The sequence below is a fragment of the Podarcis vaucheri genome (assembly GCF_965113315.1).
Source record: "Podarcis vaucheri genome assembly, chromosome: 7".
NCBI lineage: Eukaryota > Metazoa > Chordata > Lepidosauria > Squamata > Lacertidae > Podarcis > Podarcis vaucheri.
This window is the reverse complement of record NC_138765.1, coordinates 93,576,970-93,601,416: the sequence shown is the minus strand read 5'-3', so window position 1 is coordinate 93,601,416 and position 24,447 is coordinate 93,576,970. Positions and strand designations below refer to the sequence as shown.

Genomic DNA, 24,447 nt, shown 5'->3' with positions numbered 1-24,447 from the left:
TCCCGGGAAGGCAGGCAGGGGGGAGCAAAGACTTTCGCCCTCCGCCCGCCTTCAGAAGAGGTCCTGGACCTCTTCTGAAGGCGGGCGGGGGGCGAAAGTCTTTGCTCCCCCCGCCTGCCTTCAAAAGCCGTCCGCGATAGCGGGAAGCGCTTCCCTGCTATCCCGGACTGCTTTTAAAATGCTGGCGGTGGGGAGCAAAGCCTTTCGGCCCCCGCCGGCCTTCCTGGACCTCTTCTGAAGGCCGGAGGGGGGGAAGGCTTTGCTCCCCACCGCCAGCATTTAAAAGAGGTCCCCGGAGATTTCCCTATGGGCTTTCGTCTTGCAAAGCAAGCCCATAGGGAAATTCGTCTTGCGAAGCGCCTCCAAAACAGAAAACCCTTTCGTCTTGCGGGTTTTCCGTCTTGCGAGGCATTCGTCTTGCGGGGTACCACTGTAGAACTTTAAAAAACTTGTTATGTACTGAAGTTCTCACCCTGGGCCAGCAGGGGGATACTGTAGATAGTTATGCAAATAAGGGATCGAAAGTGATGTTCAGTGATTGGATAGTTTTAGAAAGTTGTAACAATTATGTGTACTGGAGCTCTATATAAGCAGGCTGACTGAGCCCTTCAGCTCAGTTCTGTTCTGGCCTCTGAATAAAGAAGAGCTGTTTGAAGAATCGTTGTGTCGTCTGATATGTTCACCCACAACTTAACAAAACTGTTTCTACGTTCTTCTGGTTTTATGCTTGCAACCATCCCATTCATTTCCTAAGTGGGCATTTTATTGCCTTTTCCTGCACTGGAGCTCAAAGTGGTGTACATGGCCCCCCCATTTCCTCCTCACAACAACCCTGTGAGGTTGCTGCCCTAGACACAGAATTGACCTGTGCCTCCATGGACAGCTGTGAGTCCAAAATGACTCCCAGGCTGCGCACCTGGTCCTTCAGGGGCAAAATTACCCCATTCAGGACCAGGGAATCCTCCACACCTGCCCGCCTCCTGTCCCCCAAAAACAGTACTTCTGTCTTGTCAGGATTCAACCTCAATCTGTTAGCCGCCATCCATCCTCCAACCGCCTTCAGACACTCACACAGGATCTTCACCGCCTTCGCTGGTTCTGATTTAAAAGAGAGGTAGAGCTGGGTATCATCCGCATACTGATGAACACCCAGCCCAAACCTCCTGATGATCTCTCCCAGCGGCTGCATGTAAATGTTGAAAAGCATGGGGGAGAGGACAGAACCCTGAGGCACCCCACAAGTGAGAGCCCAGGAGTCTGAACACTCATCCCCCACCACCACTTTCTGAACACGGCCCAGGAGGAAGGAGCGGAACCACTGTTTGACAGTGCCCCCAGCTCCCAGCCCCTCAAGATGGTCCAGAAGGATGTTATGGTCGATGGTATCAAAGCCGCTGAGGGATCCAGCAGAACTAGGAAACAGCTCTCACCTTTGTCCCTAGCTCGCTGGAGATCATCAACCAGTGTGACCAAGGCAGTTTCAGTCCCATGAGGAGGCCTGAATCCCGACTGGAAGGGATGCAAATGGTCCGCTTCTTCCAGGCGTGCCTGGAGTTGTTCAGCAACCACTCGCTCAGTCACCTTGCCCAAGAATGGAAGATTTGAGACTGGGCGATAGTTGGCCATCGTGGCCGCATCTAAATATGGTTTTTTAAGAAGCGGTTTAATAACCGCCTCTTTTAGCAGGTCTGGGAAGGCTCCCTCACGGAGGGAAGCGTTCACCACCCCACGAAGCCCATCGCCCAGTCCTTCCCGGCTAGCTTTTATAAGCCAGGATGGATAAGGATCCAGGAGACAGGTGGTTGGCTTCAATCGTCCAAGCAGCCTGTCCACATCCTCGGAGGTAACAGATTGGAATTGATCCCACGCAACGTGACTAGAATGGTATTTATTACCATTCAAACAATAATTGCTCCTTGTTAAATTCACCCCAGTGGAAGGGAGGCCAGCTGAAGTCTCTGCTGGGGGGACCCAAATGTCTTGGGGCCGACCCCAGCTTCCCCCGAAAGGACAACTCCCGCCTTGCTGCTTCCCTGCCCTGCCCAGCATGTCTTACGTGTGGTCCAGTTTGGGGACAAACTCCACAATTTCTCTCTCATCCTCCTGATACTGGAAGTCCCGCTTCTGTGGCTTTGGAGCGGGCAACTCATCACCTGAAAAAGAGAGAGGGCTGAAAAGAAAAGGGGGGAAGAACGCCCCACCAGCAGCACGATGGGGGAGGCACTTGGCTCAGGGCCAAATGGAGCAGCACAGCAGCACTTGTAGCCGACTGGGCAATGGAGGGACGTTGGCCCTCCTGCCGCTTGAGATCCAGCTGGGGAAGGGGCCGAGGGAATCACTGGGGGTGAGCGGGTGTTGGTTTCCATTTGGGCAGGACCCCACTTTGCCCCATGGATGTTTAAGGGCTGCAGTGACATGAGAGGAGATGGTTCACAGGGGCAATGCCAGGGTTAGGGCTCATCCACACTGACCATTCGCCCCACACTTTTTTCACTCAGCTCCACCCTTTAAAACTCCATGTCGGAGTGCTCCCCCCCCCGCCCCATTGCTTTCCCCAGAATAAACAGCAATTTGAGTTTTCTGTGCCTTCCCATATGCTCTGATTCAGCAGTAAAAAGCAGGAAAGTGCCACGGCAAAAACCCCACAAAAACTCAGACACAAACCAGGAAGACGTGGGCGTGTGCCTCAAAACGTGCCACAAAAGCAAGTCTGCATGAGCCCTTAGTGGTCCAGGTGGTGAGAGATGCTGACTTGGGGAGATTTGTCTACAATTCCATCCTGGGAAGGGCATGGGATCTGGCCACACAGAACAGCCAACTCCGGCATCACCCCATGGCAATGTATCAAAGGGGACAGAGGGGGGAGGCACAAAGGGGGCTCCCCAGGCCTCTGTCCCAGACACTCGGGAGCCTCCCCAGGCTTCTCCTCCTCCTCCCTGGCTCTGCTCACAGCCTCTTGGGGTCTCCCTTGGCTGGAATGTGACCCTGCTGGGATGGAGGCGGGGCAGGAGGAGCAAGGAGGCGGCTGCAGGGGGGGGTTGCACTATGGCTTGGCCCCCTTTGGCCCCTGCCCATTCCAGCATGAGCTTTGCTCTTCCCACGCTGCTTGCACACCTTTTCTCTCTCTCCTGCTCTGTTGCTAAGGGCGGTTTTCAAAGAAACTGAAGGCTTCTTACTACCCCCAAGACAAGACAATTAAAAGGTGGATAATAATCCCCATGAAAACCTCATGGACTGGCAGCCAAGCCAGGATCCCAGCACAGCTATAAAAACTGGGGTGGTTGTATGCAGCTGAGTCCTACTCAGTGTAGACCCCTTGAGATGAATGAGCCTAAGCTAGGCATGCTGGGGAACTTCAATGGGTCTACTCTGGGCAGAATTAACTTTGGATACAACTCCAAACTCAAGGAGAAGTTGGAAAGGAGAAGGGCTGCCAGATGCCCCAGGAAGTCTCCAGATGTGCCTGGGGGGAGGGGCGTGACTCTCCAGGGAGGAGAGAAGGCCTTTTGTTTTTATTTGGTTTTTTTAATTAAGAAGATTGGGCACTCCTCTCAGTGGAGATAATTATGCAGCGATTCAAGGTACCGAAGGTTATCAAAACTCCTTTTTGAGATAAGGGAGTTCAAGGATAAGCCTCAAATGCTCAGAAGAAAAAATCATTACACCAGAGACAGAGGTTTTCAGGGTGGAGGAGTGTCTCAAGCGAGGACTCACAGGCCCCATGCATCACATAATAGTCCTTCGATTAGATTTTTTTAACTATTTCTGAAACCTGGAAATAACTATAAATCCGATTTTCTACCTGCCAATTAATCAGCACCCAGATGACAAATGGGCTGCTGGGGAATAAAAAAGCATTATTTAACAGGCTAAAAAATTAACCAAAAAGCATATCTTAATCACTGGCAACTAAGAAAGAACAGAACTGATAATATGGCTCTGAATCTGTTTAAAATCTTCACTTTATACTGCCCCTAAGTCTCCATTTTGTACATGCTGTGTTGGCTGCAAAAACAAAACTGAACCTTGGTGGAATCGACACACATATAAAAACCGCTTTGAAAATGCTTTTTTTAAAAAGCGTTCTTAAAAATACATTGCATTTTTCATGTGGCTCACCATCGCCCTCTAGTGTCACATTGTATATTGCATGTAAAACACATTTAAATCATATTATTTGCAGCTGTATAGCTGAGTCCCTTATCTTTGTGAGAAAGGAAGGAGCATTTAAAGAAGCAGACACAAGTTCCTGGAGGCAAAGGCAATGCCGAATGCCTCCTCCCTCACTGGTGTCCTCTGCCAAGGGCTGGAGGAACAGCAAACAGAACCAAGAGCCGTCTCAAAGGAGACGGGATCAAAGATACACCAGGGGAAGGCGCGCGCAGGGCCTTTGGGGAAAGATGTGGGCCCAGGTCTGCCTGACCATGAGATGACATCCATACAGCTGTCTGGAGGGCTGAAGCAGACAAAGTGGGGGTGAAGGGAATTGTGAACAGAGGCCTTAAGAGGCAACCGGAGATGGCAGCAGCGATGGAGCCGAGAGAGAAAAGGCTTTGGGTACAAATTAAAGGGAACACAGAAGAAAAAAACCTCTAAGCTCTTGGGGAAAGAATGGGGATAGTGGAGGATCAGAAGGATTTTCCTTTTCCTTTTCAACTAAGACGAAGCATGATCAACAGGAAATAGGACTGGAAAATAAGGAATTGGGTAGAAATTAATGAAGACACAAGTCAATAAGGAAGGACATTGTTAAGATTAGTCGGAAGGACTATTCTGACATGTAATGATAATAATAGCTGGAGAGCTCCTGTTGGACTTTTTGGATGGAAAAAGGTGGCTTTCAGATGCCTGGGATTGAAGACCGAGAAAACAATGCCAAGCAGATTGGGAAATAGCTGGAATTTAATAGAGACAGATGTTATCCTGGAGTGCATATTTTGAATAATTGTCATAATTGGCAGACAGAAAAGCGGAAGCCCTTCTTATTTTCTTTCTTAAAACTCCTCTTATCTTCTTTTTATATGAGCTCTCATTCTTCTTGTTGTTGTTCTTGTGTTTTGGTTAAGTCCATCTACATTTATGCTTTGTTTTTGTAGTTCTCTGTCTTAGGCTAATGAAGATAAATGCAGGAAGGCGATGGCTGGAAGATGGATAGCCATGTGTGAGGGCAGAGCAGAGGCTGGGGGAGAGGAGGGGGAAGCTCCCAGGTGAGAACTCATTCTTCTGTGTGGAGAATAAAGGTCAAGGCACAATGGTCATAAAGAGCCTTTTATTCTCTTTCTCTTCTTCTCTTCTTCTTTATTTTCTTCCTTTTCTTATTCTTGCTTCTTTCTTAATTTTCTTCTCTAGATTAGTCTGGCTTCTATTGTATTTTATGTGGAAAAAATAGATTATAAAAAAGAAGAGTGTGCGTGCAGCTTGCAAGCTTCAGCCCAGCAGGAGCCAGCTGCAAAAATTTATAGACTTTTGGGGCCTTAGCCCTCCTCTGCTCTCCCAATGAACCTCCATCTCCAGGACTCAGTGGTGGGAGGGAGCCCAAAGGAAGACAAAGAACTGGGCTGGGCTGAAGGGGAGGAGAGGGTGACGAGTCCGCATGCATACCTGGCTCATTCGTTAGACTTTGTGGGTTTTGTGTGAATGACATACTCTCAGCGACTGTGGTTAATGCTTAACGTGCCATGCCTAGTGACATCTGTGGGGCCCACTTCCTCAGGGCTCCTGAAATCTCAGGAACTGGGATGCTCCTAGACCAGAAGCAAAAGTGGGGTGAGTGTCCACACCATGAGGAGCGATCACTCTTTCAGACCAACTTAGACCACCATGGCCTTGATGCCTGTGAATGGCCTGGCCAGGTTGGGCTCCAAGCTCAGGTGGCCTGGAGGACTAAGCCAGGGGCCTGATAAAAGGTTTGGGGCCGGATGACATGTGACCTTCACAGCATAGTTCTAACAGTGCTGGGCTGTTTCAGATTTCACCCCAGGACATGAAAGGAAAAGAGGGTGCTTTAACCCTTGGTCATGATCCTGACCCAACCAGCCCTTGTACCCGAAATGGAAGCAAATGGGATCCTTTCGGTGAGTGCAAATTGCAGGCACAGGACAATTAATGGGCAAGGAGCGGACAAGGGTTGTATCAACTACTGATTCTACTCAGAGTAAAACTGTGCTGGGTCCTAATCTGAATCAGCCCTTCTGCCCTGGCAGTTTTGGGAGGGGGTGGGGGTGCCCTGCATTTGTGGCCACATGTAGTTTGGTCCACAGTGCAGGGGTGGGGTGGAGGAAGGAGGAGCTGCTGAGAGCTGGTGAGTTACTGGGAAGGATGGGTCGTTGTCACCATCTTCAAGGAAAGCAGGGAGGTGGGGGGGATGTGGCTCAGATCCTTGTGCTGTCTTCCCTCCCACTTAAGCGACTCCTCCGATCCTTGAAGGAGATGGGAAGTGAGGTGGAAACGCAAATGTGGAAAGAGGGGGAGAAGTGGATTCAGGAGTGATGGTCAGCAGCAAGGGGAGTCCGAGAGCAAAAGGAGATGGTTCCCTTCTATGGGAGACAGGCAAAAGCCCAGGTTTCTTCCTGGGATAGCTCTCTAAGCCCTGGCACAGATGCCCTGGCGTGCCTCCCACCTGTGGACCAGTGTGCAGCAGAGCTCAGCAGCCATATGGGTGAGGGCTCTCTCATGCAGCCCCCTTCCCCACGCCACCCTCACAGCCACAGACACAATGAGTGGGCAGGTGGGCGAGCTGGCCCCCTGGGAAGCCAAGGGCGGCATGGGATGGAGGCATGTGAGGCCTGGTGGGTCCGTGTGGGGTGGAATGGGGCAGATGGGTTGGGCGGGTGAGCCAAGCCCACAACAGCAACACACAGTCCGTACCCAGGAGAGTTATGTGAGCCGTGCCTGGAAAGCAAGAAAAAAAGAAGAGCAGGTTTGAACGGTGCACTCCAGGTTGGTGGGCGCAAATGCACAAGTACGTGGTGGCGGGCCTGGCACCCTCTGTGCCTCAGCTCAAAACCAAACACCTGCCAGGCCGCCTGTCCCAAGGTGGGCTGGTGTTTGGCATCATTCTGAGAGAGGCGGGAGGCAGGTATCTTGGGGAAAGAAGGCCCCGTCCCTGATGGCAGCCAGGCAGGAGATCCATGCCTGCTATTCAGCTGTGAGCCCTGCACTGCAGGGGGTTGGACTAGATGGTCGCTAGGGTCACTTTCCAGCTCTACAAATCTATGAACACCGAGTGCCCCTATGCAGCTTCACCTCTGGCTTCTAAGATTCAGCAGGCACTTCCTCAAGCAATTTCAAGCACATCTTATGTATTTATTTGATTCACAACATAAAATCTAGGCCTTCATATGGGCCAGAAACTTGTTTCAAAACAATAATCTAAGCCGAAGATTCTCAGGATTCTCACTGCCCTATTCTGTGCTTTTGATGTGCTCTCCTGGGATTGAGGCAAACGCAGAGACCCGCTGGTGGCGCCTCCTTTTGCAGGGACTTGAACTGCTCTAAGCTGTGCAGAAAGCAAGCCTTACTGGTCATGTTCTCCAAGCTACTGTAAGCTGAATTCAAAAAGGAAGTGGAGGCACCGTCACAAACTTATTTCCAAATTTGTGAAGGCTTGAAAAATAGAGGCTACTTATGCTTATGCTGGGGGGGGGGCAGGTAGGGAAATGGATCTGGGCAAGCAGGAGGAGTGGCAGATAAAATCAAGCAGGGAGAGAAAGGTTGCGGAATGTTCCGTTTCAGTTCAGTCCTCTTTTCTACCAAAAAATACCCAATGCAGCCATTAAACAGGAAAAGCTGGCACCTGGTGCAAGGAGGGCAGGATTCAGGCTGTGCACACAACTTCCCAAAGATTTCCGAGAACTGTCCTTTGAGGGGTGCTGGGAACTATAGCTCTGTGAGGGGAAAACTGCAGTTCCCAAGTTTCTTGGGGTGGGTGGAGAATGCGCTTTGGTGTGTGCACAGCCTCTGTCACACTCGTTCCCCTATCTCCCTCCCAGAGCAGCCCCAAGCACGGGGGAAGCCGGAAACGCACCTTCGTCTTCGGACACATCCAGGATCTCGTCCACCGTCTCTGGTAAACTCATGTGGTGCTTGTCACTGAATGACTGCAAGAGGCAACAGGTCAGGCGGGAGCACAGCTTCAGGGTCATCACAGCAGTGCCCCCCCTCCCCACCCCACCCTCCAACCCCAGGTCAGGCTTGACTGGGGGACTCACCAAGAAGCTGGACTCATCAGTGACAATTTTCAGCACATCAGTCACAGAAATGTAGCCCAGACGCTTGGCAATGGCCAGAGGTGTGGCCCCATTCTGCAGAGAGAAGCGGGCATGTGGGAGAAAACCACTCAGCCAACAGCATACAATCCTCAGGTCAGGCCTGTGTGTAAATATCTACCTTTTTTTGCACCAAAAAGCTGAATTTAGCAATTTGCAAAAAGTATGCAAACTTGCATTCAAGTTGCATAATGGGGAAGGGCCAGGAGCTTTTCTGGGCAATGAAACCCACACTTCAGCCACTGAAAATCTCAGTGCAGAGGGAACTGTAGCTCTGAAATGGGAATTAGGGAGCTCCTAAGAACTCTCTTCACCCTCAGCGAACTACAGCTCCCAGAATTCTTTGCAAGAGTGGAAGCCATGATTTTAAAAAGTTGTATCAATATATTTTTAATGTATGCTACAAATGTGACCAAGGATTCTTCCTGCCTCTAATAAATTATTATTATTATTATTATTATTATTATTATTATTATTATTATTATTATTCTGTACCCCATCTATCTGACATATTTTGCCCCAGCCACTCTGGGTGGCTTCCAACACATATAAAGGCATAATCAAACATCAATCATTAAAAACTTCCCTTTACAGGACTGCCTTCAGATGTCTTCTAAGAGTCAGATTGTTGTTTATTTCCTTGAAGGGGGCTGTTCCACAGGGCGGGTGCCACTACCAATAAGGCCCTCTCTCTAGTTCCCTGTAGCTTCACTTCTCTCAGTGAGGGAACCGCCAGAAGGCCCTCACAGACAGACTCTGGTGTCCGGGCTGGACGATGGGGGTGGAGACGCTCCTTCAGGTCTACTGGGCCTTTGAGGCTGTTTAGGTCTTAAAGGGTCAGCACCAACACTTTGAATTGTGCTCAGAAACATACTGGGAGCCAGTGAAGATCTGTGGTCTCCGCAGCCTCTGGCGAGACAGTACACAGGGAGGCAGGGTCTCATCCGGCGTACCAGATGGAGCTGGTAGACAGCCTCTTTGTAAGGGAGAAGGCTAAACTTAACTGTTCTACCTTACACTATATAAGGTGTACCTTATACTAGCTTTCTGCATGCATGGATTGTTTATGTGTGAGCATTCAAAATTATGCCTGCCCACCCCCCACCCCCCCCCACCCCGTGGAAGTATTGCAGTCCAGGATTTGACTGCCTCTTTCTGTAGCGATAGCAGCAACACTGGGAGAAGCACCAGGTGACCCCAGCCTGGCCACACCAGCACCATCCAGTTACAGCACCATGAAGCCACCTCAACAGCCGTGGTTCCCCCAAAGAATCCTGGGAACTATAGTTTGTGAAGGGTGCTGAGAGAGGCCTCCGTTCCCCTCACAGAACTTCAGTTCCCAGAGTAGTTTAACCCCCCCCCCAAATCCCCCTTTGCGGGGGACTCAGAAAAGTGTAACTCGGTGAAAGAAACAGGGGTCTCCTAATAACTGCCAGCGCCCTTAACAAACGACAGCTCTCAGAATTCCTTGGGGGGAGGGAATCATAGACGGGTTCGCAAGGGTCGTCCAATCCAGCCCCCTGCAACGCAGGAATCTCCGCTCCAGGGGAAGCCAAGGACTCGGGAATGGATGGGGTGGGTGTGGCATGAGCCTCCAGCCGAGGACCCTGCAGCAGCCCCAATGCCCAGGCCCTCAGGAGCCCACACACTCACCGAGCTGACTTCATTGGGCGAGGCACCATGCTTGAGCAGGAGGGTCACGATGTCGGTGTGCCCTTGCTGGGCCGCTTGGTGCAGAGGAGTGTATCCCAGCTGGGAGAGAAAGAGAAAGAAAACGAGTACACCCAGGAACAGCTTGCGATGGCATTTAGCTTTATAAAGCATACCCCAAGCATGTTCTCTCTCTCAAAGAATTCTGGGCACTGAAGTTGGCTGAGGGCTGCTGGGAACTAGCTCTGTGAGGGCCCAGAATTCGTTGGGGAAAGAAAGTGCTTTAAAGGCATAGTGTAAGCACACCTTTACGAGGACCAATGATGGCAGGAACCTAGGAAACTGGTTCGGCAAGGCTCAGTATTGTCTGCCCTGACTGGCAGAGGTTCCCCGGGGAGCCAAGCAGGAGCCCCCCCAGCCTTCCCTGGAGATGCCGGGGGGGGGGTTGAACTTGCTGGGAGCTTCGGGGGGGGGGGCAGAGTGAGCTGCAGTCCCTCCTTCCCCGCAAAGGGCAGCAAGCTTTGGAGTTCTCCAGAACTCTTCATCAGGGAAGGTGTTGCACAAAGCAAGAAGTGAAGGGGGGTGTTTCAAGGAAAACAAATAAGGAAAGGGGGGGGGCAAAAATTAGACAGGATATTGCACCCATGAAGCCAGCTTGTAGCTGCAGGTTGAAAATGGAGATTGATGACTGAATCCTAACTGTGGATTTTCATCGTAGGAACCAATGTGGCCAACTTTGCTTTTTACTTAACCGATGTGAGTGATGGTTTCATTTTGTGTTGGTTTCAGGCCAGGAGTGTCAAACTCAAATGAACCAGGATGGGGACAAATTCCTCATCCCAAGGTAGTCAATATAATCAAGAGGCAGGAGCACTTTCTTCACCCCAAAGGATAAAGGGTTTGGGGTGCCACAATTTAGAAAACAGGCAAGCAAGCAGGGGGAAGGGCGGCAGACATGCTTCTCTCCTAACACCCAGGACACCAAGGGAATATGACTGGCAGCAGATGAAGGAAAAGTGCTTCACACAACAACAGAGAGTTGGTTTTTTTGAATTCGCTGCCACCAATTTGTGGTGATGGTCACTGGCTTAGAAGGCTTTCAAAGAAGGACTGGATGAATTTCTAGAGGAGAAGAAGATGATCAGCTGAACCCTAACAAATAGATGGAACCTTCAATGCACACAGGCAGGCATACTGCCTATTTGGAGTTTCCTCAATTTCTCCTTTTCTGCCGTCTTATGTTCAGTTATCCAAATATCCAAATCACCTTGCAATTATTATTTTTAAAGTCAATAAGGCTCATTAACATTTTAGTGGGAAACTTCCCTAATATACACGGTCTTTTGTATACAATTTTACCTAACAGACACATTTCTGCTAAGCAATCTTCCCTAAGAGAATGCATTTCTTTAAACTGTTTTCACTATTATACGCATTTTTGTCCACAGAATGTGGCCAGAGAGTGTGTTGCATAATTTGGAGAAGTGCAAATTTTGAAGGATGGGTGTGTTTTCGTACATAAATGGATTCCTAAAGTGCTAATTACCGTATTTTTCGCCCTATAGGATGCACTTTTCCCCCTCCAAAAATGAAGGGGAAATGTGTGTGCGTCCTATGGGGTGAATGCAGGCTTTCGCTGAAGCCTGGAGAGCGAGAGGGGTCAGTGCGCACCGGCCCCTCTCGCTCTCCAGGCTTCAGGAAGCTCTGCGCAAACCCTCGGGAGACCGGCTCCGAGGGTTGCGCAGAGCTGCCTGCAGTCCCGGGATCAGCGCACTTCTCCCCATCACCAGCCCCACAAGCTCGGGGGACAGCAGGGAGGCAGAGCGTGCCTTCCCACTGTTCCCCGACCTGGTTCTTCCAGCCCCGCACCTGGGGGGGAAATAATTTTCCCCCCTTTATTTCCCCCCCAAAAAACTAGGTGCGTCCTATGGGCCGGAGCGTCCTATGGGGCGCAAAATACGGTAGATAGTTCCAACTTTAAGTGTGACCTGAAACAAATTCCTCTCCTGCCCTCTTTCTGGATACCTGTTGCTGCGGACAAAGAACAAGGAAGGACTGTGGCCCTCCTGCCACTTGCTGGCTTCCCAGGAGACAGAGGGCAGCCCCTGAGAAGCAGGGTGTTAGGAAGGGCGCAGAATCCTTTCTAGCCTGACAGGCCTGCGGACTCATGACTCACCTTCTGGAGTGCCCAGGCCAGTGGGAAGGGGAGCCAATGCAAAATGGGCAAGGCCAGCCCCCTCCCTCTCACACCCATCCATAAACACACCAGCAAGGCCAAGAGGACAGGCCCCACTTTCTGAGCACAATGCGTCCCCAGGAAATGATTTGTCATGCGAGGGTTTGCATAATGAGCTGGTTATCCCTATACGGCCTAGGACCCTCGTACCTACGGGACCGCCTCTCCTGGTATGCCCCACAGAGAAACCTACGGTCTGCAAATAATAACACCCTCAAGGTCCCAGGCCTCAGAGAGGTTAGGCTGGCCTCAACTAGAGCCAGGGCCTTCTCGGCTGCGGCTCCAAACTGGTGAAATGCTCTGTCACAAGAGACTAGGGCCCTGCGGGACCTGACATCTTTCCGCAGGGCCTGCAAGACAGAGTTGTTCCGCCAGGCCTTTGGTCAGGGCCCAGCCTGACTCCCTCCCCTGGCAACCTGCACAGAATTTTGCTTAATTGGTTGCCTTCAATTTGATTTAATAAATTTTTATAATGAAATATTTTTAGATTGTGTAACTATTTTACTGTCTGATTATTTGATTGTTGTTAGCCGCCCTGAGCCCGGCTTCGGCTGGGGAGGGCGGGATATAAATAAAATTTATTATTATTATTATTATTATTTCCCAGTATTTCCTATGGGAATATTTCTAATCTGTGATTTGTCTGTTCTCCTTCCCTCCATGGTTCCTGCCTGAAACTGCTGCAGCCAATCAGCAAAAGCCAAACAAAGGAAAAGCAGGTTTTCCTGATCTCTCCTGCTCCATCATAGAATCACAGGATTGCAGAGCTGGAAGGGACCTCAAGTGTCATCTAGTCCAACTCAGTCATTCATGGAGTGAACTTTGGCTCTAATTCTTTCTGTTTGGATAACTGAAGTTTCGGATAATGAGTGTTCCGAGAGCAGGATCCAGATGTAAGGCATGCACAGGTCATCTTACCCCATGGATGCCTTCTTGATCGCTTTGATCTACAGAACTGGCACTGTTACAGGCACCAAATAATATATGTTCCACATTTCTAAAAATCAATATTTAACTGTGGCAGCACCTACACTTTGGAACTCCCTGCCTATTGACAGCAGGCAGGGACCTTCACTGCACTCCTTCTGGCTCCTGCTAAAAACATTTTTATTTAGGCAAGCCTACCAGATGTGTAGGGACGCGGGTGGCGCTGTAGGTTAAACCACTGAGCCTAGGACCTGCCGATCAGAAGGTCAGCGGTTCGAACGCCCATGACGGGGTGAGCTCCCGTTGCTCAGTCCCTGCTCCTGCCAACCTAGCAGTTCGAAAGCACGAAGTGCAAGTAGATAAATAGGTACCGCTCCAGCGGGAAGGTAAATGGCATTTCCGTGCGCTGCTCTGGTTTGCCAGAAGAGGCTTAGTCATGCTGGCCACATGACCCGGAAGCTGTATGCCGGCTCCCTCGGCCAATAAAGCGAGATGAGCGCCGCAACCCCAGAGTCGGTCACGACTGGACCTAATGGTCAGGGGTCCCTTTACCTTTACCTTTTACCAGATGTGTAGAATGTTGACATGTGCTTTAATCTGTTTTTAGTCTATCACTGATTTCATAAGCCACTTTGTGAGGTTTGTTTGTTTTACAATCAAATGGTTACAATTTTTATTAAAATAAATAAATGAAATGAATTTGTCTTGCTTGTCAGCCATCCTTGGGACATTTAATGATGAGTGACCATACAACAAATAATAACAGAATTCTTATAAACCAAACAGACAGAAATAAAAATAAGAAAGACAAACAAGTGATCATAGCAGCCTTTCTCAAACTTAGGTTCCCAGATATTGTTTGACTACCACTCCCATCATCCATAACCAGCAGGAGCAGCAGTCAGGGATGATGCTTGAGAAAGGATGCCTTCAAGAGTCTTTCCATACCTTGGTCTTTGAATTCACATCCGCGTGATGCTGCAGCAGAAACTTCACCAGTTTGATGTTCCCGTAGTGAGAAGCCACGTGCAGCGGAGTATAGCCCATCTGCGAGGCACATATAAAAAGGGCAGACTTTCAGGTCAAGGCTTGGTGGTGGGGTGACAATGAATGGTTAGAGGGAGACGAGGGAGCAGACTGGGAAGAGGAGGGGTCGGAAGTGGAAGAGGTAACAGAGCTTAGCGGGCAGGGAGAGTTTGTGGCAGAGAGTCCAGAATCAGGGACAGAAGCTGAAGCAGGAGGGAGGGAGGAGGTCCAGAGGCAGAGAGGAGTCCAGCTGGTGAGGATTAACAAGTAGCTCCCCCTCCTGCTGCAACAAGCTCCCCTCCCTGCTGGTCTCCCAGAACCAGGAGAGGCATGAAGAGGGCAGAGGAGAAATTGGCACCACACAGGCACAGCCTCAGATTGCTTCAAGAAAACCCTGCAGAGGAGGGAACTGAGGCACTTGTGGGAAGGTGAGGACCTTCAGTCTCCACAATTATCTCATGAGGGCAAGAGCGACCAAGGGCGTGCTGCTGTGCTCTTTAGGCCTGGCACTCCTGTGCAGATTCTGTTTTTCCTGATAAAGAGTTAATTCCACTTGCTTCATGTGGCTGACTGTTGGCTTGCCCCGGTCTCTCTGCCACCAGCAACCCTGGCTAGCTTAGGTCCTGTAGGCATGTGCTGTAGGAGCTTTCCCCAGCTTTGCGCTCTCTGGGTGTGGTTGGACCACTGTTCCCATCAGCCACAGGCAGCATGACCAGCGGTAAAGGATGATGGGAGCTGTAGTCCAGCAGCATCTGGAAAGCACCCTGGAAAGCTATGGTGTTCTGGTGGTGGTCCCTTCCGCTTCCCAAGCACAGGAGATACCTGGAGCCTACAAATGGCGTAGCACAGCCTTCTCCAACTTGGGCCCTCCAGGTGTTCTGGACCACAATGGTCACCAGTGCCAGCCAGACCAGAAAGGACACTCTAGACTCTGGGCCTCTCTGTCTGATGGAGGATGCCATGGCATTCGAGGGGACTCACCCGCGTTGTTGCATCCACTCGAACTCCGGCCCGGAGGAGGACGTCTGCCACTTGGACATGCCCCTCCTGAGCCACCAGGTGGAGGGGGGTGAGGCCGCTCTGGAAGACAAGCAAGAGCCAGGTTACCCACAGAGGGTTCCGTGGGGAGGTGGGCAGGCACCGGGAACCACTGCTAGGGCCCTCCCAGCTTTCTAGGCAGAGAGCCTTCTCAGTAGTGGCACTGAGAAACACCCTGTGGAACACCCTCCCATCAGATGTCAAGGAAATAAACAACTATCTGAGATCTGAAGGCAGCCCTGTTTGGTGTAGTTTTTAATGTTTGATGTGCTATTGTGCTTTTTATTCTGTTGGAGGCCGCCCAGAGTGGCCGGCGAAACCCAGCCAGATGGGTGGGGTATAAATAAATGATGATGATGATGATGACGATGATGATGATGATGATGTAAGACTCCCAGAGGCTTGAATATGGCATCTGGAAGAGCGACGCCTGCTCTTTATTGATTGGTTGGGGGGGGGGTGGATGGCTAAATAACAACAAGCATTCATCCTGTTTTCATCCTGATTTCCTTGCACTGCAATTCTACACCTTCCCATTGCTCATTTGCCCCACACCATTTAGTGAATTTCCCTGATACTTTCCTAATGGTAAAAGGTCTGGAGTCTTAAATTTGGGGGATTTCTTCAGTAAGGGGTGTTAAATTTCTGATTTCTTCCCGCATGGCCTGTAAGACAGAGTTGTTCCGCCTGGCCTTTGGCTTGGAGCCAATTTGATTCCCTCCCTCTCTTTCTTTTTTCTTTTCCTTCTCCTGCGATGAAGCTACATTTTAATATGTCAATATTTTAATGTTGTATTTTAATTTTGTTTTTAAGTTGCAATCATTCAACTTGTTTTTATTATTGCTTGTAAGCCGCTCTGAGCCCGGCCTTGGCTGGGGAGGGTGGGGTATAAATTATTATTATTATTATTATTATTATTATTATTATTATTATTATTATTATTGCTATTAAAAATATGCTTTGGAGCTTGAGGAGTTCCAATCTGCTATTATTTTTGTGATTGGACAAAATTTAGCTTGGTAAGTCTACAATAGAAGAAGCACAAAAACGGCTTTTGGGAAACCCAATAATTTTAATGTTACCTTCTGAAAATGTCAGGTAATGCTAAATAAAAATATATAAGAGATAAGAAAGAATATAGAATACAACTGCAAGTACTTAGCGATTTCTATGAAATTTTACACACTCTTTACTTACCAAGCAAAACTAAATTATATTAATTTAACCAAAATATCTTTTGAATTCCCAAGCCATGTTACAACGCTTTACCAGCCCTCATTTTTGAAATTGAAAGTTGAAAAATTCTGCATGCAGAGAGTGGGAGCCAGCAGCCCCTTCTTGGGGTGTCCATTTGGGGTTCACAGGAGCCCTTCTTTGCCTGTTTAAGTCCTTTCTCAAGGCCTTAAACTTACTAGCAGTTCCCTCAGGGTCCCCAATTAGGGAATTGGGGTCCCCAAGCTGAGCTCTAGATCAGGGGTCAGCAACCTTTTTCAGCAGGGGGCCAGTCCACTGTCCCTCAGACCTTGTGGGGGGCCAGACTATATTTTGGGGAAAGAAATGAATAAATTCCTATGCCCCACAAATAACCCAGAGATGCATTTTAAATAAAAACACACATTTCACTCATGTAAAAACACGCTGATTCCTGGACCTTCCGTGGGCCGGATTTAGAAGTTTAGGGCGGGGGGGGGGGACTCAAAGATGGCAGCCCTGCTGGAGCAGACCCCCCTCCTGCCTTGCTCTGCATCCAACAGTGACCAGAGAAGATTCTCTCAAGAAGAGCAGGAGGGCAAATAGGGAAAGTCTGCAGCTCCGCAGGCAGCACCTGGTCGCATGGAAGGTCCCAGGTTCGGTTCCAACATCTCTGGCTTGGGCAGGGAAACACTTTGAAATCCTGGAGCATCACTCCTGGCTGGTGAAAGAGCAGGTTCCTATGCCCAACCCCCTCCTGTGCTTTGCCCCTTCCCCAGCACCTGTCCAATGAAGTGGTAAACTGCTCTCAAACATGGGAGCTCTATTTAGTTTCCATGGTTGAAAGCCACTGGCAGAAATAGCCTCCATGAAGAGGATGAAATAAAACAGCTTCTTGGTCTATCCTGGCAGAGGCTGACTCCCTCTTCTCTCCTTGACTTGTCACCAGGACTCAGCCCAGGAGTCGCGCAGGCCAGAAGTGAACTCGAAGCAAGAGGCCCCAGTGGGTACAGCGATTGGTACAGTACCCTTGACCTTTAACGGGTGGCTTTAAAAGAGGTTTGGACAAAGTCATGGACTGCTAGTCAGGACGGCTCTATCCTGTGCGCATGGCCGGAGGCAGTGCTGCTTCTGGACACCAGCTGTTGGAACCCACAAGAGGGGAGAGCACTCGGGTGCTCAGGTGCTGCTCCCTGGTTTGCCCCAGATATGTGGGTGGTCCCTGCTGGGCTAGGGGGCCATGGGCCTGATCCTGCAGGGCTCTTCTGATATTCTGAGGTGCCTTTGCACATTAGGGTACATGCCAAGAATGCAAAAGCCAGAGGTTTCTATACACATGTCTGAATACACACACACACACAGAGCTCTCCATCCTATCAAGCAACAGGCACAATCGTGGTTGGAAGACACATTGGGCTGAGCTGTGTAGGAAGAACCACTTCTGCTCACACAACAGACCTCCCCCATCCTTTCCAAGGCACCCTGCACCCCAAATATGCTTCAGATGGGGGATGGGAAGCTCCATTGCAAATAACCGAGAAAGGCGTGGGGAAGCCCCCCAAGAGCCAGACAGAGAGCGCCATTTGCCCCCCACCTGAGGTTCCCCACTCCTGCCTTATCAGGGCTGTGTTCTTGGGAAGCAGACTTTGTCCCTGCAGGGCACCTGCACACTCACAGGAGCCTTTTGCTCCGCTCACCTTGCTGCCAAAGTTGCCATTGGCCTGCTTGGAGAGGAGAAGGGCCACCATATCGGAGTGGCCTTCCTGGGCCGCCAGGTGCAGCGGGGTCACAGCTTGCGTGGATTCGGCGTTGGCGGAGGCGCCATACTGCAGCAGGCTGCTGGCCACCTCCATCTGGTTCTGCCTGGCGGCAATGTGCAGGGGGGTGTATCCGTTCTGCAGAGGAGAGAGACACCCCACCCGCCAAAGGCAAGTCAAGCCCCAGAGTCTGATCCGCCGGAGTCAACGGTGGCTCCTGCCAACCCCATGACTCCCCTCTGAGGCTGCTCCCTGCAGGCAGGAGAAAGGGGCAGCTGTGCTCAGGTTTCCTCTGCCCTCCCCTCCATGGCGCTGCCCTTCAAATCTTTAAATCCTAGACAGAAGTGCGGCATGGAAGCAAAACCTGCTCCTCACCCAGGCCACGCTGTGCGGGGATGCTCCTTTGGGCAGCAGCACTTTGACAATGTCCAGGTTGTTGTGGTGAACAGCGACGTGCAGGGGCGTGAGGCCATTCTGCAGAGAGAGGAGCAGGGGCGTTTGAGCATTTTATTTTAGGCCAGAATTTCTGACATGACCTTATAGCAGGTGAGCACCCTGATCTATACATTGAGAGGCAGCCTCCTCGTGAATGGATGTTCAAAGGGGGTGTGAAAGGATATTGGTAGGGGAATCTGCTTATTGTTTGTGAGGAGGGAAACTCAGACTTTGACCAATTTGAGAGACAGAAGACACTGAATTCTTCCTGCTGATTTTGGCATCCACACCAGTTTCGTTCTTGTTGGAATTGTCTGCATTTGGGCCTTCAATATTTCTCCTTTTAAATGCAGGTCTGGCTACGCTCAGCTTTCCCTTGCCTCTGCATCATGAAACCCAGGAGGACAGGATCACTTCCTCCCAAGTTTCCAAGTATTTCCCCTTTGTTGATCATTGGGGAGGGGATCATTGCAGTTGCTGATTCTGGACCACCAAGTGAAGCACCCAAAGACTCTTCAGAGAGCATATTGCCCCCATCCCATCTTGGTACAACTAACATAAGACACATGTGACCACCGCCAGGTCTGAATTCCTCAGGGCCACTGCACCTCCCGCCAAGGCCCCCGCCATACACACCTTCCCCGCTGCGTTGGGCTGGGCGTTGTGCTCCAGCAGCACCTTGGCCACATCCACTTTCCCATATTTGGAAGCAACGTGCAGAGGGGTAAATCCTTTCTGGGGAGAAACAGGGAGCATCAGTGCCTGTCTGGGGTGGGAGAGGAAGTCAACAGGTCAAGCAGGATCAGGGGGCGTGGGGTCAAGAAGGCCTCGGGGGGGGGGGCAACCCAGGCAGCAGTCCAGGTTTCTCTGCTCACTCCCTGCCCTACAGGCATCGCAACACCCACAGCACGCACAGGAGAGAGAGAGAGAGAGAGGAGACATCTAAAGCAGAAACAAGTGTGAACAAAGAATTTCAGCTTGGTCAATACTGTAGATGAGCATGTCAGATCTCCTGCCTCAGAGGCTGATCCCCGCCCCTCAAGGCACCCTGCCCTACTCCTGGCCTGGCCATGAGGCTCTTCCATCACCCTCCGAGTTGAAAGAGGCGTCCCCTGCAGCTTCTTGTGCTCCACAACCCCAGAGCAGCATGTGGTAGCAGGACAGGCCCTTTAAATACTGTACACAGCACCTCGTGGGGGCAGAGTCACTGCCAAGTCAAGCCTCTGCCAGCCTTCCTAAGGCTTCAGGCAGCTCCAAGTCTTTGCTGAGGTGAGACCCTCCCAACCTGGGCTAGCAGCACCCACAGGGAGCTGTCTGGGGCCTTGCTTCAGCAGTTTGGAAGGAACATGACCCAGCGCCCCCGTTTCCCTACCTTGGTCATGACCGTCTGTGAAGCCTGCTTGTCCAGGAGGGCGCAGGCGCAGTCGAGGTGGCCCTCACGTGCTGTGATGTGCAGGGGCGTGTGCCCGGCTGTTGTGGACAGATTAGGGTCGGCGCCGCTCTCCAGCAGCAGCTTCACCATTGTGCAGTGGCCAAGGCGGGCCGCACAGTGCAGGGGGGTCTGGTCATCCTACAATGGGGAAGAAGGACAAGACACTTCAGATGAAGACAACAGCACTCTGTCCTCAAAAGAAATGTGTATGCGGACCCTACATAGTATATGCCTTTTTGTACTCGTTACTTGGTTCAACATCGGCACCACAAAGTTCAGAGATGTTTGCATTTAGATTTGCATCTTATTCCAGGAAGGGAAAGTCCGTGTCATGATACCCTCTGAGCCTTCCGACCAGCAGTGGGAGGAAGAGACAATGCAATAGACCCTTTAGACACCACCACCCCGAAACACCCAGAGGTTGCTTCTCCCTCACTTGCAGAGAGCAAGGGACCATTAAAGACGGGGAGACTGTATCCCCACGGGAAGATGGTGAGATGGTCTGATGATGTCTCCCAGGGAAAGGTGGCACCAGCAGGAGAACAGAGAAGACTCTTCTCCCTGGGCAGAGTGTCGCAGGGACAGGGATTGTGGCAAGCGTTCTCCGCCGCTGCTTAAAAGCTTGGCAGGGAGGCAGGAAGACTCACCAGAACAACTGCACTGTTTCTGTGCAGTCTTGAAGCCCTGTTCCTGATCTTGAACATCTGGGCCTGGGCCTTGATTCTGAGCGAGATCTAAAGATCTACATGGGGATCTGCTGCCCCAGTGATCCGGCTGCCTGAGGTGGCCGCCTCGCTTTGCCCCACGGGTGAGCCAATCCTGGTTGCTACCCTTCTGCCTTATAAGAGCAGCTGGACGAGAGCCGGCTCTTTCTGAAACACTGAGCTTGAAGCACTAGCCCACAATAATAAATGTTCAGTTATTTACTTACAAGAAAGTGCACCTGTTGTCTAGGGCCAACCCTGAGGCAAGGTGAGGAGGCTGCATCAGGCAGCAGGATCCGCAGGGGCAGCAGATACAGCCTCTAAGGAATGCAGTGCCCGCTGCTGCCACCGCCATGGTAGCAGCAACAGCTGCAGTGCCCTCCTTGTAGACTGGATCCGCCTTCTGCTCCGCAGCGCCCCCCCCACCATGCCACCTCCCCTCCGCCTCCATGCAAGCAAGTGTGGGCCGCTCATGGGGCCAGGAGTCTGGGTTGCAACTGCTGCTGGCCCAGAAAGACGAGGATGCTCTCACCTTGGCCTTGGCATTGACTTTGGCCTTGTTCTGCAGCAGGTACTTTGCCACTTCCGTGTGCCCAGCCCGGGCTGCCATATGTAGGGGGGTCTCCACCTTCTTTGGAAAGGGGGAAAAAAGAGGTTGCATGGAATGTCATCTGTTTCGAAAGATCTCATTCGGTGACCATCTGATCAATCTCTATAAAAGCCAGTGGGGCTTGAGATTCTTGCACCCTGTACTATTCGTGCAGTGCAAACAAAGGCTTGACCCAAGCCCAAAGAGATGGGAGAACTTAATGCACTCCCCCTGACCCCATTAAAAATCTCCCTGATGGTAGAAAACAAGCACATCTTATTCCCTATAAATTCCCATAAATTAAAATTGCTATTGATGCAAAATGCCTTTTACTAAGGGTCCACAATCTAAGCATACACATTATTACAAATCATTTCATATCTGCAAAAATTATTGTCAGGGGTTCAGGAGCAGAGGCAAGGGCAAGGGAGGAAACAGAGAGCGAGGGGGAGGAGGCAGAAGAAAGGATGAGTGATGACGACGACCCGAGATCTCCGAGTCTTTCCAGTGAATCAGAAGATTCACAGAAAGGAGCACCAGTGGCCAGGGCAAGGGGGGAGCCTAGGGGAAAACCCCAGGAGGAAAGGGCCAGAGGGAGCTCAGAGGGGAGCAGTTGGAAATCGGGACCAGCGTCACCAACAGAGAGCAGGGGAGAGGAAGGGCGTCAGGTATCAAGCGCTGGCAGCTCACAACAGGAGGGAGGGCACGAGTCAGGAGTGGCCACACCTCCATCGGGGAGCAAAGAAACGGTCAGACGGAAAGTGGAAGGTTGGGCGCGCGCGCCAAGTTCAAATGCACAGCAAGGTGGCGCAGTAAGCAGCCCGGAAAGGGAGCCAGGTCCTAAAGCCCGGTGCAAGGAGGCAGGAGGGTCCGGGGGGTCGGCGTCAGAAGAATCCAGGAAGGAAGAGACCCAGGGGGGCAGAGGGACCCAGAGAAGAACAGTCAGGTGGAAAAGGTGGAGTAAGGCTAGGATATTAAGTTGGTGCACAAGGGGCGGAGACTCAGACGGAGCTTTGCCGGTCTGACCCATAAGACGTAGAGTTGCACGCAGCAGCTGGAGAATGGAAACTGTAACTCAATAAAGACTTTTACAAAGTGATTGCTGGCTAGCGTGATCCTCTGTGAGCTAGGATCTTGAAGCAGCTCTGACAGTAAGCTCCGTCTCTCGTTGTGGGCATCTACAGCCTCGCGGACAGAGGAGAAGGAGGGTGCCTGCGACTCAGCTCACGAACGGCAGACAATATGACGGCAGACAGCAGATGCGTTCGCGTCGGAGTTGCAGGAGGTCCACGATCAGCTTCGGCGGCACCTGGAGCTGGCTAAGCACGCATACAAGGTACAAGCGGACAAACACAGGAGGGTTGGCGAAGAGATCCAGGTGGGAGACTGGGTCTGGTTGGCAGCCCACGCAGTGCCGGCCAGGTCGTTGGCGAAGAAGAAACTAGGGCATAAACAACTGGGGCCCTACCAAGTCGAAGAGCAGGTCAACCCGGTGGCTTTCAGGCTGGCGCTTCCGGAGGGTTCCAGGATGCATCCGGTGTTCCACAGATCGGTGCTCACTCCCTACAAGGCACCTCACAGATTTCAGGAACCAGGAACGGCACCAAGTCCGCTCCGAGAGAGAACCGAGCAAGGGGGAGTGGCACAGGAGGAGCGTATCAACGAAGTCACAGAGATTTTGGACTCTAGATGGGGGGAAGAGGGGGTAGAATACCTTCTCGCCAAGGAGGGCACCCTGGCCAGTGCCAACAGCTGGGTGCTGGGCTACGCTTTAGACGAACCTCTGCTCAAAGAAGAGTTTCATGCCCTCTTCCCACACAGGCCCATGCCAGCTGATTTTTTCGACGACTGGCTTTTCACGCCCACGCTTTCAGCCAGCACGTTCCGGGGGTTCGACTCGGACGAGGAACCGACACGTGACGCACGTTCCCCGGAGGGGTCACCCTCGGGATCTGCCTCAGAACCCTCGTATTGGTGGGACGATAAACCAGAGGAGCAGTGGCGCAGAAAGTGGCTGGAGGGTCCAGGACGAGCAACGCCCCCAGAAGGAAGTGAGGGAGAGACGGACATGGACGTATTCGGGGACGACCCGGGTTTCGAGCACGGCGGCACAGAGATGGAAGCGGAGGTGACCGTAGTCGACGAGAGCAGGGAGGAAGAACCGGAAGACTTCAGATGGAAGCCCGCCACGGGAAGCGAACTGTATCCGACATTCGTCCCCCTGACACGGCAGCACCCAGCTCCCGCACCGGAATGAGGGGAGGGGGGAAGAGGGGGCTTCGAGGGGGGGATGGATGTCAGGGGTTCAGGAGCAGAGGCAAGGGCAAGGGAGGAAACAGAGAGCGAGGGGGAGGAGGCAGAAGAAAGGATGAGTGATGACGACGACCCGAGATCTTCGAGTCTTTCCAGTGAATCAGAAGATTCACAGAAAGGAGCACCAGTAGCCAGGGCAAGGGGGGAGCCTAGGGGAACACCCCAGGAGGAAAGGGCCAGAGGGAGCTCAGAGGGGAGCAGTTGGAAATCGGGACCAGCGTCACCAACAGAGAGCAGGGGAGAGGAAGGGCGTCAGGTATCAAGCGCTGGCAGCTCACAACAGGAGGGAGGGCACGAGTCAGGAGTGGCCACACCTCCATCGGGGAGCGAAGAAACGGTCAGACGGAAAGTGGAAGGTTGGGCGCGCGCGCCAAGTTCAAATGCACAGGAAGGTGGCGCAGTAAGCAGCCCGGAAAGGGAGCCAGGTCCTAAAGCCCGGCGCAAGGAGGCAGGAGGGTCCGGGGGGTCGGCGTCAGAAGAATCCAGGAAGGAAGAGACCCAGGGGGGCAGAGGGACCCAGAGAAGAACAGTCAGGCGGAAAAGGTGGAGTAAGGCTAGGATATTAAGTTGGTGCACAAGGGGCGGAGACTCAGACGGAGCTTCGCCGGTCTGACCCATAAGACGTAGAGTTGCACGTAGCAGCTGGAGAATGGAAACTGTAACTCAATAAAGACTTTTACAAAGTGATTGCTGGCTAGCGTGATCCTCTGTGAGCTAGGATCTTGAAGCAGCTCTGACAATTATGATATATATACTTTAACACAACTTTGTTAATATATTCAGAATGTTTATCTGAGCATATACTGTTCTCATTTTACCTAACTGTTGCATGTTTTATGTCTAAATATAATAAATAAAATTCAAATAGTAATAGTAGTAGTA

The 24,447-nt window shown here is 51.4% G+C and overlaps 1 protein-coding gene across 11 annotated transcripts in view; it reads right to left on the bottom strand.

The window, feature by feature from the left end:
• ANK1 (ankyrin 1) overlaps positions 1–24,447 on the bottom strand; it is a 189,089-nt gene that overhangs the window by 47,014 nt on the left and 117,628 nt on the right. For 9 of the 11 annotated variants that reach the window (XR_014221487.1, XM_082229684.1, XM_082229690.1 and 6 more), the window contains exons 13-24: positions 21,196–21,294; positions 19,900–20,097; positions 19,164–19,262; positions 18,468–18,566; positions 18,033–18,230; positions 15,088–15,186; positions 14,029–14,127; positions 9,921–10,019; positions 8,211–8,303; positions 8,027–8,099; positions 6,868–6,891; positions 2,057–2,153 (exon numbers count right to left, since the gene is read on the bottom strand). Coding sequence is in view for 10 of the 11 variants with exons in the window: in XM_082229684.1 (XP_082085810.1) it covers positions 2,057–2,153; positions 6,868–6,891; positions 8,027–8,099; positions 8,211–8,303; positions 9,921–10,019; positions 14,029–14,127; positions 15,088–15,186; positions 18,033–18,230; positions 18,468–18,566; positions 19,164–19,262; positions 19,900–20,097; positions 21,196–21,294 (1,277 nt within the window). In the remaining variant the exon portion in view is untranslated. The remainder of the gene's footprint in view (positions 1–2,056; positions 2,154–6,867; positions 6,892–8,026; positions 8,100–8,210; positions 8,304–9,920; positions 10,020–14,028; positions 14,128–15,087; positions 15,187–18,032; positions 18,231–18,467; positions 18,567–19,163; positions 19,263–19,899; positions 20,098–21,195; positions 21,295–24,447) is intronic. The other 2 variants (XM_082229688.1, XM_082229689.1) reach the window with 2 other exon arrangements.